Source organism: Rissa tridactyla, chromosome 2 (genome assembly GCF_028500815.1).
Source record: "Rissa tridactyla isolate bRisTri1 chromosome 2, bRisTri1.patW.cur.20221130, whole genome shotgun sequence".
Taxonomy (NCBI): Eukaryota; Metazoa; Chordata; class Aves; order Charadriiformes; family Laridae; genus Rissa; species Rissa tridactyla.
This window is the reverse complement of record NC_071467.1, coordinates 36,250,911-36,266,412: the sequence shown is the minus strand read 5'-3', so window position 1 is coordinate 36,266,412 and position 15,502 is coordinate 36,250,911. Positions and strand designations below refer to the sequence as shown.

At 41.6% G+C, this 15,502-nt stretch overlaps 1 protein-coding gene across 16 annotated transcripts in view; it reads right to left on the bottom strand.

Moving 5' to 3' along the window:
• EYA1 (EYA transcriptional coactivator and phosphatase 1) overlaps positions 1-15,502 on the bottom strand; it is a 169,855-nt gene that overhangs the window by 148,590 nt on the left and 5,763 nt on the right. For 15 of the 16 annotated variants that reach the window (XM_054191941.1, XM_054191944.1, XM_054191950.1 and 12 more), the window contains exon 2: positions 8,228-8,337. The exons of the other annotated variant lie outside the window; for it this stretch is intronic. In XM_054191941.1, coding sequence (XP_054047916.1) covers positions 8,228-8,260 — 33 coding nt within the window. In that variant the 5' untranslated portion in view covers positions 8,261-8,337. The remainder of the gene's footprint in view (positions 1-8,227; positions 8,338-15,502) is intronic. 16 annotated transcript variants of the gene reach the window in all.

Genomic DNA, 15,502 nt, shown 5'->3' with positions numbered 1-15,502 from the left:
AGACCACTTCAGACTAGAAAACTCACTTAAAAATTATATTCATTTCCACATGGACTCAAATGGCACCAGGACAGGGGATGTGAGAAAACAGGTATGGCATGGAAGTCTTGGCATCCCAGCTTTTGAAGCAGCAACAGGAACACATCCTTCTAATTAAAAATGATGGTTTCAAGAAAAACAGTCTGTACTTAAGAACAGTGTTTCAGGTAGTTCACTTAATACTGCACAGATATACTCTGTACTAAAGTTTTGTTATAAAAGGGAAATTCAAGAAACAGTGTAGGTATGTGCGTGTGTGAGTAAAGCCGTGTGTGTACGCGTGGGTGTGTAAATACTATACACACACACACGCAAACCCTCAATGCCTTGACTAAACTTCAGCTCTGTACCTTAGTACTCAGTTCTGAGTCTGGTTACCTTCCGGATTGCTAAGTCTTTCTAAATTAGAACAAGCAATTTCTCTTTGTTTTACCTAATATTTGAAAATGGCAAAAAAGTCCCATGGGTCACTGAAAATTATCCCTTCATTCCTGCCGCCTGTTTCAAGTCAGTCAAAACATTCCAGACTTCAAAAGGGGGCTTTGCCTGCTTAGGCCATTTTGGTGTCCTTCTACGGTTGGCCTATGAGGGATTGGTTATTTGGATAAATTAGTTTGTGGAGCCTGCTGGCCTTCTAGAAGACCTCAGTGTCTGACTGCAAATTAGTTCTACCGAACATGTAGAAATCCCTGGGCAGACGAGAAGAAATAAATGGTGATAAAATCTAATACTACAATGTTTGTAATGCGATTTTATTCTGCTCTGTAGCTTGTAAGCAAAGCTAATGTTGAATTAGAAATTTTAAAATATAAAAATGTCCATGAAAGCACAAAATCAGATCAGCATCCGAGTCACAGCAGAGAAGGCTGGATGCCAACTTTAAAGTTAAGCTTCCAGCAGGAATCTTTTACAAGAACAAACAAAAAACCTCCTGGTTTTCCACAAAATGAAGTAGGTATTTACATTACGGATGCACCCCCGCTTAAGCCAGGAAGTCACACAGTTGAATTCTGCTGGAGCTTGTGCTGTGAATAAACTGCTATGCAGTCTTTTAGTGCATAGTTGTACAACTGCCTAAGGAGAGTTTATCCTTAAGGAAGAAAAGTCAGAGAGCCAAAACTAACAAACATGGCTCCTCGAGCGGAACAATGGTCCAGAAAACCTAGTAAAAAAGAAAATAAACTTCACTGGCAGTTTGCTTTTTACTGTTAAGGGCTAAGCTACAACTTCATCAAGACTTTCAAGAAAAGAGTTCATGCAGAACAGTATGCAAACGATGCATATATATAGCGGCTAGAAAGAGTCAGATGGATTGTGTATTTTTTATATACCCATTACATACCCGTTTTTTATAAGGTCACCTAAAAATGCCTCACACCATAACAAAGATCCACCTCTCTGAGGAAAAAGGGGTTTGTAGCTAAGATCAGAGATGGTATCTGTTGATGGACCCCAACAAAATGCCTGCGAGGTCTCCGTCCTGCTCCTAAAGCCGGGACCACGAGGTCAGCGCTGATGTGTGCGTGCGGAAAACACACTAAAAGTTACGCTGGCAGTGGGATTAGCTTCTGATATCATTGGCAGAAAATAACAAATGCTCATTAAAAATAAAAGCTACGATGAATGCTGTGTTTAAGCTCTGGTTCTGCAAAGATGGATACACCCAACGCTACGAGCTGTGGGTAGAAGGACTTCTGTCAGTGCTGCAAGCATCGTTGCCTACGGCACTGTAGGGTTTCTGCCACCGATTAGGAAAAGTACATTTTAAGTACCAGGAATTCCTCCGTGGTGTTATTGCAAACACAGCTGAATGAATAGTTTGTCGTGAATAAGGTATGCTCTTCAAACTGTCCGCAAACACCTTACATTTTTCAGGAGTATTTTCACTGAAATGTTTTTAAAGAAAAGATTCTACTAATAGTTACTGATGGAGCGGTTACCATAGACGGCCCAGCAGCAGCTCATTTCAATTGGAGGAATTTAAATACATCGGCTAGTTCCGGCTGTTCATTATTTTTGACACTTACCAAGTGTTGTAAGTGGGTTTTGTGGCTTATGTTTCCAATATCCTACCAATTGCAGATAGAGAGGGGAAGGGGAGTGGGGAGGGTGCGGGCGATTACATTTTATAGGCTCAGTTACAGATTGCAATTGCATGGTGCTCATTGGTTATTGCCTTGCAGAGCTTTCCAAAAAGGAAGCGTGTTACACGTTTCTTCAGAATAGCAAGGGAACGCAGAAGAGAGTACAGTGCTGCGCCAGCCCTTGAGAGAAACTGAGGTAGCAGCGATATACATGATTTTCACAGGTGACAATGCTACGAGTTTTCAACCAAAAGTAAAATATTTGTATTTTCATCCATTTTCCTAGTAGACTTTGTCCCCTCATGTGACAAATGGCGATGGCACAACAAACATGCTGTTGATGGTGTTGTTCAAACCCAGAGGTCGTGTCTGGCTGTCACCAGGGTATTGTTAAGGGTATTGTCCAAATGCCTCTTAAACACTGACAGGCCTGGGTCATCAACCACCTCTCTAGGAAGCCTGTTCCTGTGTTTGACCACCCTCTCGGTAAAGAAATACTTCCTAATGTCCAGGCATGGCCATGCTACCACCACCTCCGCAGTGGTCTCTGAAACCACTCCTGGGCTGAAGAGCCGCGCCGCCGAATCTCTGATCACCTCGAAACAAAATGAACTTTCTGGCCCTTCTGGTAGCGAAGATAACCTTGAAAATGTGAAGAGAGTGTAATCTGATGCCTCAGTAAGACTGCAAAGAGCTTGAAACAGAGACGGAGAGATGTGAACTGCCCCAGCCATCTCTCTCTGGGCCCCATGGACTCAGCATTTCTGTGGTCGTGGAGTCTGGCATTTTTCCAAGATTCCACAGAATCTCGCATGTTTGCTGCAAAATTCATTATTTTGCTGCAGCCAGGTGCTGGATGTTTTTTGGTTTGGGTTCGTGGTTTTTTTCCCCCCTCTTTTTCTTGCTGAAACCAGCTCCTCGCTCTGTATCTTTCCATTAGCAGACATACAAAGTGAATTTTCAGTGCAAGCGCTGCTCTCTGATACATGGCATGGGGTAAGCAGGAGAGCGGTGTCCGGCGAGCAGCAGGGAGGAGCAAAAATTTGGAAGTATGCAGCCAGGCTGCCCAGAGCGCCGACTGAAAGCGGAGGTTTGGGGGCTGCGGGGGGAATCAGAGAAGATTAACTGCTGAAGCAGACTAGGAGCACCTCCTTTCTTGGCTCATTGGGTACACGCTGTTTGGATCTAACTTGACTGCTGAGGGCCTCAGAGTCTTCACTCTGTTTTCCAGATGGGCAAAGTCCATCATCAAAAGTACTCGATGCCGAAAATACTTCTTGGAGTACAGTTTTGCAATGAGAATTTTCAACTATGAGCCTGGACGGGGCAGGAATAAAAAATATTTTATGCTATATAATAGTTTAGCATCACTACCAAAGAGAGAGTGATGGGGAAGAAATACCCTCCAAAAAATTCCCAGAGGGGATAGTAATTGCAGAAAACAGGCTAATATTTACTTGTGAAAACTTCCTTGTGCTGAATCTTGCAAATGAATTTTTAAAAAAGGAATTTTGAAAAGATCAGTAGACAAATAAAACGAAACAAAATACCTGCTTACCTCTACAATGCCCTTTTGGAGGTTTTTTTAAAAGTTGTCATCAGGGTAACTCTAACCCAGGTGTATGCCTACCTCAAATCAAGGTATGCCTACCTTGAAATCAAACATATCAAGCCAGAATCTTCTGACTATCAGTATTTGTTATGTTTCCAGGGCTTCTAGAGGGTTTCTAGGGCAACCCATTCATGCCAATGCCAAGTCTGGGACTGGTAGAGATTTAGCCTACCACAATAACTTTATATCAGTTTTTTAAACTCAATTTGGTATAAGGCATACTGTTACCCATTCTCAGTTTCCTTACAATTAGAATTTCTCTAACATCCAAACTGACATTTTAATCTCAAAAATATTTCAAACAAGATGTACGTTTATTTCTTCACATGTATGTGTGAGCAGTGGGACTCATTGCAAAATGACTGGCAGGCAGAAGAGCCCCCTCAGGATAGTGAAGAACAGGGCTTACAAACTCAAACAGAGACTGGAGCATGGGTATGCCAAATCTGGCATGAGATGCAACCTTGTGCATGGCACTTCAAAGTGTAAACATGTTAGTTACATATCAGACTTGCAGATTTCAGCAGCAAGCTGAGTAATACTACTTTGTGACTGTTTGCTCCAAAGTCAATCAACTGAAGAGATGCATCCACAGAAAAATCAGTGGGGTGAGCAGCATGGCATTTTGACAGCCTATGAGTTGAGAAACAGCCCAGTCATTGAGGCAGCCCAGTTGTAGGAAGTTAGAATAGAATCGATTTGTTCAGTTGGAAGGGACCTATAACAATCATGTAGTCCAACTGCCTGACCAGTTCAGGGCTGACCACAAGTTAAAGTATGTTGTCCAAATGCCACTGACAGGCCTGGGGCATCGACCACCTCTCCAGAAAGCCTGTTCCAGTGTTTGACCCTATCAGTAAAGAAATGCTTCCTAATGTCCAGTCTAAACCTCCTGTCATAGCTTTGAACCATTCTCATGTATCCTATCACTGGATCCCAGGGAGAAGAGCTGAGCACCTCCCTGCCCACTTCCCCTCCTCAAGAAGCTGTAGAGAGCCATGAGGTCGCCCCTCAGCCTCCTTTCCTCCAAACTAGACAAGCCCAAAGTCCTCAGCCGCTCCACACAGGACATTCCTTCCAGCCCTTCCACCAGCTTTGTTGCCCTCCTCTGGACGCGTTCAAGGATCTTCACATCCTTCTAAAATTGTGGAGCCCAGAACAGCACACAGTACTCAAGGTGGGGTCACACCAACGCTGAATACAGAAGGATAATCACTGCTTTTGACTGGCTGGTTATACTATGTTTGATGCCCCCCAGGATGCAGATCGCCCTCTTGGCTACCAGAGCACGCTGTTGACTCCTATTGAGCCTGCTGTCGACCAGCATCCCCAGATCCCTTTCTTCAGTGCTGCTTTCCAGCCACTCCTCTCCCAGTCTATACTTGTGCCTGGTGTTACTCCATCCTAAGTGCAGAGTCAGCATTTGGACTTCATCCCATTTCATCCCATTAATCATTGTCCAATGCTCCATTCTATCTAGATCCCGCAGCAGGGCCTCCTGTCCCTCAAGAGAGTCAACAGCACCTCCCAGTTTATCACCGAGTTCTCTGTTTCACTGACAAACTGGGCTGAAATCAACAACCAATTTATTAATACAGAGATGCAAATTAAAAATAACCCACCGCTTACAAAAATTCAAGAACTCTTCTTTTAGCTTGATAAAACACGAGTGGAACATCTTTAATAGGTGCATATATCATTAGCAAACAAGCTTCAAGGCCTTTTCTGGACTTGACAAGAAAGAAACTAAACATCGATGACTTTTTCAGGCAGGATAATACACTTGATATCCTCTGTCTAGCCAGCCTCAGATTTGTGTTATGCTCCTTTCTCAGGCACCTAGTAAAAGAAAGGCGGGGGCAGATGTAGTGTTCAAGTTTGCCAGCACAATTTTGCAAGTCTGTTTCTACAGAATGTGAACCAATACATGACGCTACCATTAGGAGCATTTCTCCAGATGATGAAAGTGTTGCTTAGATGCTAAAATCCCCTCTTGGCTGCATGAACATAATAGGCTGCAGAAGTTAGACTACTGGGCTACTAGATACTATCTAGTATCTAGTCTAGATACTAGGCTACATTATCCTCCTGTGCACATTAACACTGCCAGGCTGCGTTCCCATGTGAAACACCATCCTCTTTCTCAACAGAGAAATCTTGGATGAAAAAAAATAGCAAAGTACCTACTCGTCTATTCTCTCATAGTGTTGTCTCATAAGCTTTCTTCATTTTCTTTTCTCCTTCTCCTGGTACTTCCTCTGTTCTCCATTCTAGCTCTGTTTTCCTAAAACATTATACACCTTCAGTTCCCAGTTGCTGAATAAAGCTCCTCCCTTACCCACGTGTACCTGAAACTGCTGCCACAGCATAGTTTGTATTGGCCAGTTCCAAAACTAAAGTACTGGCCCTTGTAGAAAAGATTTCCTCTTTTCCTATGGACTGCCACCAGGTTTTAAGAGTGGCTACATGTGTTTGGCATCTTAAATCCCAAGCATCTTTTGGTTTCTGTGTCGTAATTGCAGAGTGTTAATCTATCCCTCACCCTCTCTTTTTTTCTTGTATGGACGCACACAGAGCAGAATAAACAAAACCAGTGCTCACACCACCTTCTTTATTTTCACTGAGGCTATTTTGCCTTCTGACTACTGCTTTTAAGAAATCTCCGCGTCGGTCAATTGACTGTTGCAAACTCAGCAGCCTGTCCAATTATGAATCAATTAAAGTGAGGCCTAATTGCAGGATTTGATCCACCAGTTTAATACCCCCAGTTTAATTTTAAACCTACCCAATGACACGGCCATCAGAAGAGTCACACCCCACAGTGGCACTTCTGCCCTGTGTTATATACCTGTGGGCTGTTCAGCCCTCGCCGTTGCAGAAGCCTGAATGCTTGTCGATGCAGCAAGTCTGTTCAGCGGTTACTGGTTTAGATTTTGATAATCCTGATAGCATCCATGACTACCACCCACTTGGGTAATGCGAGGGGAAATTCTGAGCAGATGAAGTGTTTTACAGGCTCTCAGGACTAAGTGGTGAAAAGAAGGAATGGAATGAATAACCCCAACAGGAGCGCTGGTGGTGCCAAACCATGAACAAATATTTCCCTTAATGCTCCTGTTATGCTAAGTGACAGTTACATTTGTCATTACATACAGCTCCAGCGTACCATTACCCGACCCAAACCCACCGCAGCACACGAATCCCAGGCTACAGAGAGGCAGTATTGCAGTGGGAGCCACAGAAAAATCCCAGCGGCTTTGGAGAAAGGCTTTCCATGCCTAGAGGAAAGCCTGATCCGAACTAGAACGAGGACTGGGCTTGGGTGGTGCTGAAAGCTCCAGGACTGGAACTGCGAAGAGGACCATCCCTGTTTAGCAGCAGTCGGTAACCATGGCCACCCCTTTTCACCCAGGAGTGAATCGGTCCTTTTCACACATTTTGCTGTAGCAGCAATGGATAAATACCCAAACGTCCACATAGAGACAGGCTGTGGAACAAATGAACGTTGGAAAAGAATCAAAGCCATATTGCTTCAGACAGTAAAAATGACACTAGGCGAGAAGCTGTAACAAAAACACGCAGCACAACAGGCTTATTATTAGGCGGCTTAGTTCTTTCTACTCTGTTGCTATGTGAAAAACTAACACAAGCGTGGGGGAAACTGGATATACAAGGGGAAGAGTGAGAGATGATGCAGAGTACTGTCAAACGTAGAAAATAAACAAACCAGAAAAAAAATGCAGGAAATAAATCAGACCAAATTTACTAAATAGTAATTTTGGGACTTATTTTACAACTGCTAAAAACAAGGCGATTTCAAGGTGCACCGTTTCTGTTAAAACAATCCAGAAGAAAAACATATACGTAGCATTTTGGTGTTCACAGAGTGCCAAGAATGATATCACAAACTAAGCTAACAAATCCGCAACACATACTAACCATTTGACCGTGAATGAAACATTATTTTAAAATATTATTAACCACACCTGATCGTTTGCAAAATTTCTTACTATTGGACTTTATAAACAGGCATTTACGAGAAACAGCAATGCTGCTACAGATTTTTTTTTTTCTAAGAACGAAAATTTTGCCCCTGTTCATACGACTTTGCGGCTAGGAGTTGCACCCCTTCTCCTGGAAGCAATATTTGCATATACTCACACAGGCAATGGGATGAAAACTCTCTAACAGACCAAAATGTTAATAATATAAACGCAGCAAGCTGAATATTGCTTAGAGAAAGCAACAACCATCGTTTTGTAATATGAATCATGGAAGGCAAATATTTTTAAATCCATACTTATTTTCTGTAGTTCTAGCATGAGCTTCCACCTCTCAATGAATGTGATCGCTCGCTGCTTCCAATCGCTAAAAGTGCGTTTAACTTTCTAAAACTTTCCAAAACTTTCCAGCCACTCGGTTGCAACAAAAAATAATTACCACTTTAAAAGCCATAACTTATTTTCTCAGGACTGACAAGTTGTTTACTTACAGACTTCCCATTTATCCCCTGGGGGTCTTCCATTGAAAATTCCTTCCTCCAAATTATATACGGGCTATTAGTTACAGTGAGGTTCAGACAGTCCTAGTACACACACACACCTGTGGAAAAGACAGTACCACATCGCCGTATTAATTTGTTGGCATGAAATTAAAAGCTGATCTTTACATCTGCAACTTTCCATGAACTAACAAGTATTCACAAGTTGGGAGCAGATATCGTCGACGAACTGAATTAATCTTGAAAATAAATACATAGTTGAGCTGTTTATTGCAAATCCACACGAGCCAAAAGCAGGCAGCGAGAGCCCCGTTGTGCTCGCTGTCGGCAGACGAATAGAAGGCAGCCAGGAACTCTTCTACCGACAGCATTTCTGTGCCAACAACACATCTTTTCTATTTTTTTTTTCTTTCCTTTTTTTTTTTGGTGAAGTTCAGCCTCTCCCTGATATCTCTCAATGTCAATTGTACTTTAATGCTAAGAGGAAATAGTAACAAAGAAATATGATTGTAGATTGAGCCAGGATAAAAAAGAAAATCCACAAAGTTTTCAAAACGTTGCCCTCAAGCTAAGGATATTTTTATACTAAATCTCTTCAAGTTTACATTAGGTCACAGCCCTAGCCCCTATGAATTATAAATATGGGATGCTTTGTGTTCTCTCACCTTTGGAAACGGTGTTCTTTGATGTTAAAAATAACAGCAAAGCACTGAGATGAATTAACAGAGATTTACCCCCCAAACAGACATCAATTCAAAATATGGTTCCCTTTCGGAGACAGTTTTCTTTAGAATAAAATGCTGTGACCATCTTAAAATTTAGAATTAATCATTCAAATAATTCAAACAAACTCAACTAAAATCCCCATTAGAAAAATTGCCTTGCTTTTTTTTTTTTTTTGTGAAAGACACGGGGCATATTCAGTCTGCTAAAGAATAATAAAAATGTAAATCTAATTTTTTTAAGTGTGTGTATATATATATGCTTTATATACCCAGAAATGTGAATAGCACTTTGCTTATCTATGACAAGCAAAGATCCGATGGCCTGCAGATATTAAATTTGTCCTGAAACCACTCTGTATATGAAACATATATGTATATTTTAGGATCAGGATCCAAAACCTTATTCTGCATCTTTCTACCTGAACAGGATTCTTGCAAGAAAAAAACCCCAGCCTTCAAGCCCAGTTGTTCTGTGCACAATAAATCCATACTGGACACTACTCATTGCACAAATTTGGCTACTTCTATAAAATCTGAACATTAAGAAAGTGTTAACAGGTCCACTCCACACCCTAAGGAAGATGCTAATATGAACCATGCTTCTGTAATGCATCCACTCCCTTCTTTCTGGTTTACAATTGAGAGATCGAATCCAGTCCCGCTCCTGCTGAGAACAATGGCCAATCTGAAATACTTCTATGAAATCAGGGTTTGGTGCTCATATTTGTTCGGACACTAGATTATAGGTTAGAAAATTATTCAAGCCTTTAAAAAGCAGCAATTAAAGTTGGGGAGGGGAAAGGACAAGAATGTCTCCTAACTTTTAAAAAAAACAATAACAGCAAAGAGCAGCAGAAAACAGTCGTCTCACAATGCCCCACTCCTAAGCAATGACTGACATCTGTTTCAAAAACTCTTTTATTGCAAAATTCAATAAATGGAAAAACCGCACAAGCTGAAAGTCTGCCACTTCAGCGAGGGAATAAAATGGAGCTTTTTCTAATGGAAAAATATTCAAAAGTCAATTGATGTAATGCTGGTATGTGAATGACCTGACAGCTTTTCAGATCAGCAGTGCTCTCTTTACTAATGGAAAGAAAACTTTACCAAGACTGGTAATCGTCTACATTTAAAAAGCATTTTCTATTAAAGCCCATAAGGAAAAAGCATATATGTTTTAGTGTATAGCGTAGTTCAACAGTAATTAGATGACCTAGCTTGCAGAAGCTGCTCTAGCGAACATTTTCTCTCACTGGGAGAGGTTCCTATAATACACCAGCATCAAAAGAGCCCACTATTGAGGATTCTGCTCTGACTTATTCTGCCCCTCTAAGCCATTGCAAAAGAGATTTAAGAAATGCACCTCTATATACCACCCCCCGCAACGCTGGGGGCTGAGACTTCTCATTCTCAGCAGACACCAGAGACCTCTGGCAGCAGAATCAAGCTAGCAGTAACACGAGGACTTAGATGTTAATACAGAACAGCTGATTTACAATGCAATTAAGTAATTTTAATTTGAAAATTTCAACTTTTAAACGAGAGCAACTTAGTTATCCTTATTATAATTGTCATCTTAGGTTATTTTTAACTTTTAGTAAAGCTTTATGAAAACTAATTAAATTCCCTTGAGTTGTTAATGTATCAAAAATTACACCTAAATTGCATAGAGTATCTATTACAGATGAGTTGTTATATGCAAAATATGCCATTGAATATGAGGGAAAATACCTCAAATTATTGAAAAAGACAAGACCAAAATTGAAGGGAAGTCATGAAAGTACATATCCCCTTTTATTTTTCTCTACTACTTTTGAAGTCATTTGCTTGGTTAAATATTATTATCATTAAACACATGATGGTAGCAGTTAGAGTCCAAACAGCTAAAGAAGCACTATTGTACCAGGCATGATAACCGGCAGCCCCCTTTTCCAAACAGCTATTACCATTTTAAAGGGAATTAAAATAAATAAATAAATAAATAAATAAATAACAAAGAGCAATGAAGTACGGAAAGTGGTTTAGGGGGGATTTTATTCCCTTCTTTCTGAAATGTTATCCAACACCGTGTGATTTTTCCCTGCACATATGGATCTGGCCTCTGGAGCCAGGAGCAGGGTGGTTGCCAACCCCTCCCCGGCCAGGCTGCGGAGGTGGCCAGGAGCTTCAATGAGCTCCTTGTCGTGCAAGGGCTGTCCCCATCTGAGCGCCTGCCTGAAAACCTGGCAAAAGCGAGTGGCCCATTACACGGGAAGCAGATGTTGAATGCAGTCAGGGGCACTGTGGAATAACCTCTTAGGGCTGGAAGGTACCGGCGGAGGCTGATCTCTTGCACAGACATCGCCAAACGCAAGGATGACCAAAAGGTAACTCGCCACAGCTGACTCCCAGCACTTACAGGCACCAATGTTTAAGGACAATGAACCTGATTTCTTATTCTGGTTGATCTGTTCTCCGTAACAGCTTTGCATTTCCCATGCAAGCCCTGCTCTGCCACTAACATCCGCATCTCAGAGCCATCCCAGGGCTGCTGGAATGTACGTTCAGCTGCAGCGAGTCCCTCCTGAAGCTCGCTCCAACCGCAAACAGCAGGAACACACAATACCTTGGGCTACCTTCCCCTTTCCATCACCAAGGAGAAAGGATTAAACTTTTTTTTCCCCGTTCCTGTGCCACCAGCAAAACCGCTCCTGTCTTACAACCTCCCAGCCAACTATGCCATTGCAAACTCTCAAAAAGTTGAGGCCACTTTTAGTGTCATCAGTGGACACTGCTTTGTTATTTTCATTTTTTTAAAAAAAAAAAAAAAGCTTGACTGACTGACCATGTTTTCTCATGAACTGGTAGGATTTTCTAATAACACCGAGATAAGATTCCTATCTCCCCAAATGGTATCTCCCTCATTCTCTAGAAGAAAAAAAAAAAAAACTCAAACCATAAAAGCCACACGTGCTTTATCATTTGGTAGAGAAAGAAAAAAAGAGGTTATCATGCTGGCAAAATGGTCTTTTTTTCCCATTTAGATGATAGCATGTGGTATTTTACAGTTAATGTTAGGGAACTTGATGGCTTTGATTTTAGGTGCTATATTTGTGAAGTTTCCCTTTCAGCCCTTGGTAAAAGCTCTCTACATTCACTGCATTCCCAGGTAGGTCTCTTGTCCCCCACCCCCGCTTCCTTTTAAGGTGTTAAATTTGGCAGATAACCTGGGTAGCATTTAGAAAACAATTATTTCCAAATGCTAGGAAAGAAACTTGCCAAGTGTAACAGCTAAAAACCAAAAAGAAAAAAAAATGAGGAAGGAAATAAAACGGAAGAGGGAAAGATATTTTTAAAAAATGAAATTTAGTAGGGACTTTTCAGCAGCTTTATAAACAATTAACTCCAGCGCTGTGACTGAAGACCACCTCTGATTCAGCCCGGAACGCCTGCAGACGCAATACAGCATCCTGCCTTCCAGCGAGCCTCAGGGGCACCAGTAAAACAGGTAGGTGCCCAGATGTGCAGGACCTAACACGCACATCTGCTGGAAGACAGCCCACACCAACCACCGTGCTGACGCGGACCTAAACGCAGAGCCTGGGCCAGCCCCAGACCTCTCTGCGGGCACACAGCCCGCAGGTGACACCACGGCACAGGAGGCAGATCACCGCTTTCGCATCCTCATAAACATCCATGTCCATCTCAACAGACCTTTTTCTGCCAGTACCACTGGGCATGAAACGCATGGAGCGTTAGGACTTGTGGCTGGGGCAAACTTGCAGGAGAGAGGGCTGAAGAACTTCAGTTTTGTCAGTTTATTGGTAAGCTTTCCTTTTCAAATATAGAACAAGCACTCCGCTACACTGGCCAGGCATGTATAAAACCAACGGCACTTACACTTACTTACACAGCACCAAAGTAATGTTATTCTTTTTAAGTCGGTAATACAAATTAAATATCTAGAATTTTTTTTTTTACTATCTGGGTCCTAACTGTTAACTTTAAATTAGAGAGAAAAAAAACAAAAACTAAATATGTTGTTTCCTTAGTATTCTTAATCGCATTGAAAACTAACATTTCTGGTAAAGAAACATGAGGTCTCATCCACCTACACAGGAAAGTCACTGGGTGCTGGACCAGATTAAGAGAGGAGACACAAGAGCACAAGGAAGAAAGACGGAAAAAAGGACTATAAACACAAAAAACACCCCACAAGCAAATTATATTAATGACAACCTAGGTAATATATGTGTACTACATTTTGAACCCTGATAGTGCTTATAAAATTGCTACAACACTGTAAGACTAAGTATGTCTTGAAGAAGCCATTTGTCAATAGAGTTTGTGTCACATGTCTCCCATATAAGATTAAGTCTAACAAGAAAATGGGGGTGTTGAGAACAGGAGGTGGTTCAGACCAACAATCCTCATGGTCCTGTCTCCAATGATGGCCACAAATGGACACCGAAGAGCAAGAACACAACAAGCCTCTGCCATTGCCCCAGTATTTTCCCAGCTTCCTGCTGTTTCTGTTCAGAGGATTTCCTGAGCCTGGTGGAGTTCACCTGTCTAACTCTCAGTACACTTCCCTCAAGTACTTGTACATCTTCCTCTTGAACCCACGTAATCTTTTTGAATTCCTAATAATGCTGAACATTCATTTGCGGGGTGTGGGGGGGTCATTACTGAGCACTGAACAAATTTTCTTGGAATTACCTTTGATGATGAGGTCTCATTTCTGAATGGTGATGCTCAGCTCAGTGCCCATCAGTCTCCACATACAGGTACAACTATTTTGCCCAGGGCCTGGCAGTTTACATTTATCTCTGCAGAATTTCATTTGTCATTTTATTGTCTACTGACTTGTCTCATACAGTCCTTATGCAGTTCTTCACAGCCTGCTGTCATTGCTATTCACCTCGTTCTCCAAGTCGTTTATGAATAATTTGCTAATTTAAATTGCTAACCTGGAGTATCTTCCATTCAAGTGGAAGCAACCTAGAAAAACGATTTTGCCTGATTAGCACAATTATTCAAACTAAGCTATTGGAAGAACGCGGAGTGAGAATAACTGAAAATTCCCACCTGAAGAATTAAACAAAGGCAAAAAATGTTGGCCACCCCAAGGAATGGGAATCTGCTGGCTGCTAATTTCAGCAAGCTCAGAAGGTCTCTCTGGTCCCACAATGTTGGAAGAAACTTGGCCAAATACAAAGCAACCTCTCCTGAGGTGGAGAAAGAAACCCGACAACGTAGTGACCAAAACTCCCAGAGCACCTGGGAAGGGCAACGGTTTCAGACTGGAGAACTGCAAAAATGCAGTTAGTAATTTGACATTGCTTTTACAAGTTCTAAAACTGCAATATAACTGGTTCAGAAACCACCTTGATAAAGTCTCTGTGTTGCTTCCTTCATCTACCATGGCCTGGAACAGTTTAAACTTAAAAGGGGCCTACAGGAGAGATGGGGAGGGACTCTTTATCAGGGAGTGTAGTGATAGGACGAGGGGTAATCGTTTTAAACTGAAAGACGGTAGATTTAGACTGGATATTAGGAAGAAACTCTTAACCGTGAGGGTGGTGAGACACTAGCACAGGTTGCCCAGGGAAGTTGTGGCTGCCCCATCCCTGGAAGTGTTCAAGGCCAGGCTTGATGGGCCTTTGAGCAACCTGGTCTTGTGGGAGGTGTCCCTGCCCATTGCAGTGGGGTTGGAACAAGATGGTCTTTAAGGTCCCTTCCAACCCAAACCATTCTATGATTCTATAAAACTGTGAACAAGAATGAAGCCCTGGTGAGTATGTGCGCTGGGTACCAAAGCTAGTGCCCTGGCAGAGGCACCCAACAGGACGCCTCTGTTAGGAAGCTCCACAAAGGGCCAAAGCGGAAGACACACACACATATATAATTTTAAAGCAATAATGTTATTCTAAAAGCAGAGCTCTCCAAACATAGCAAAAGATCATATTTTTTCATTGAATACTAAATACACATGAAAGTCAAACTGTAAAACAACATTAAAATTATACTGGCAACTTGCTTGCCAGATTTTTTTTTTAATGACTTACAAAATTAATATGATATTTAAACTACTCGGTGGGATCAGCTTTAGGTTGAAACTGTTGAGCAAAGAAACACGCTAACACAGTTTAGGACAGGAAATAAAGAATATTTTTAAGGTGAAAACATAAGGGAAACCTATGCTTTTAAAAATCAATAAAATTACCATTTACAACATGAATTCTGTCCCTCAAACAAGGATTAATCAGCTTTGCTCTAAGCATTCCATGGGATATTTATTATCAAAAAGTTACAAGAATCCCTACTTTCCCTGTATTTGTGTATCATTAACAAAGAGAACAAAACCAGAATGCAACAGCCAGTTCCTCTGTTGTGAGTTTTTTGAGCAATACATCTGTTTGCTGCTTTTTTTCTGTCAAACACACTACAAAAGGCGAGTGGATCCACAGATTAACACTGACTATTAGACTAAGTGTCATGGTTAATAAAGAATATGAAATCACACAAGAAAAACGTTGAGCTACGAATCATAACATGCAAC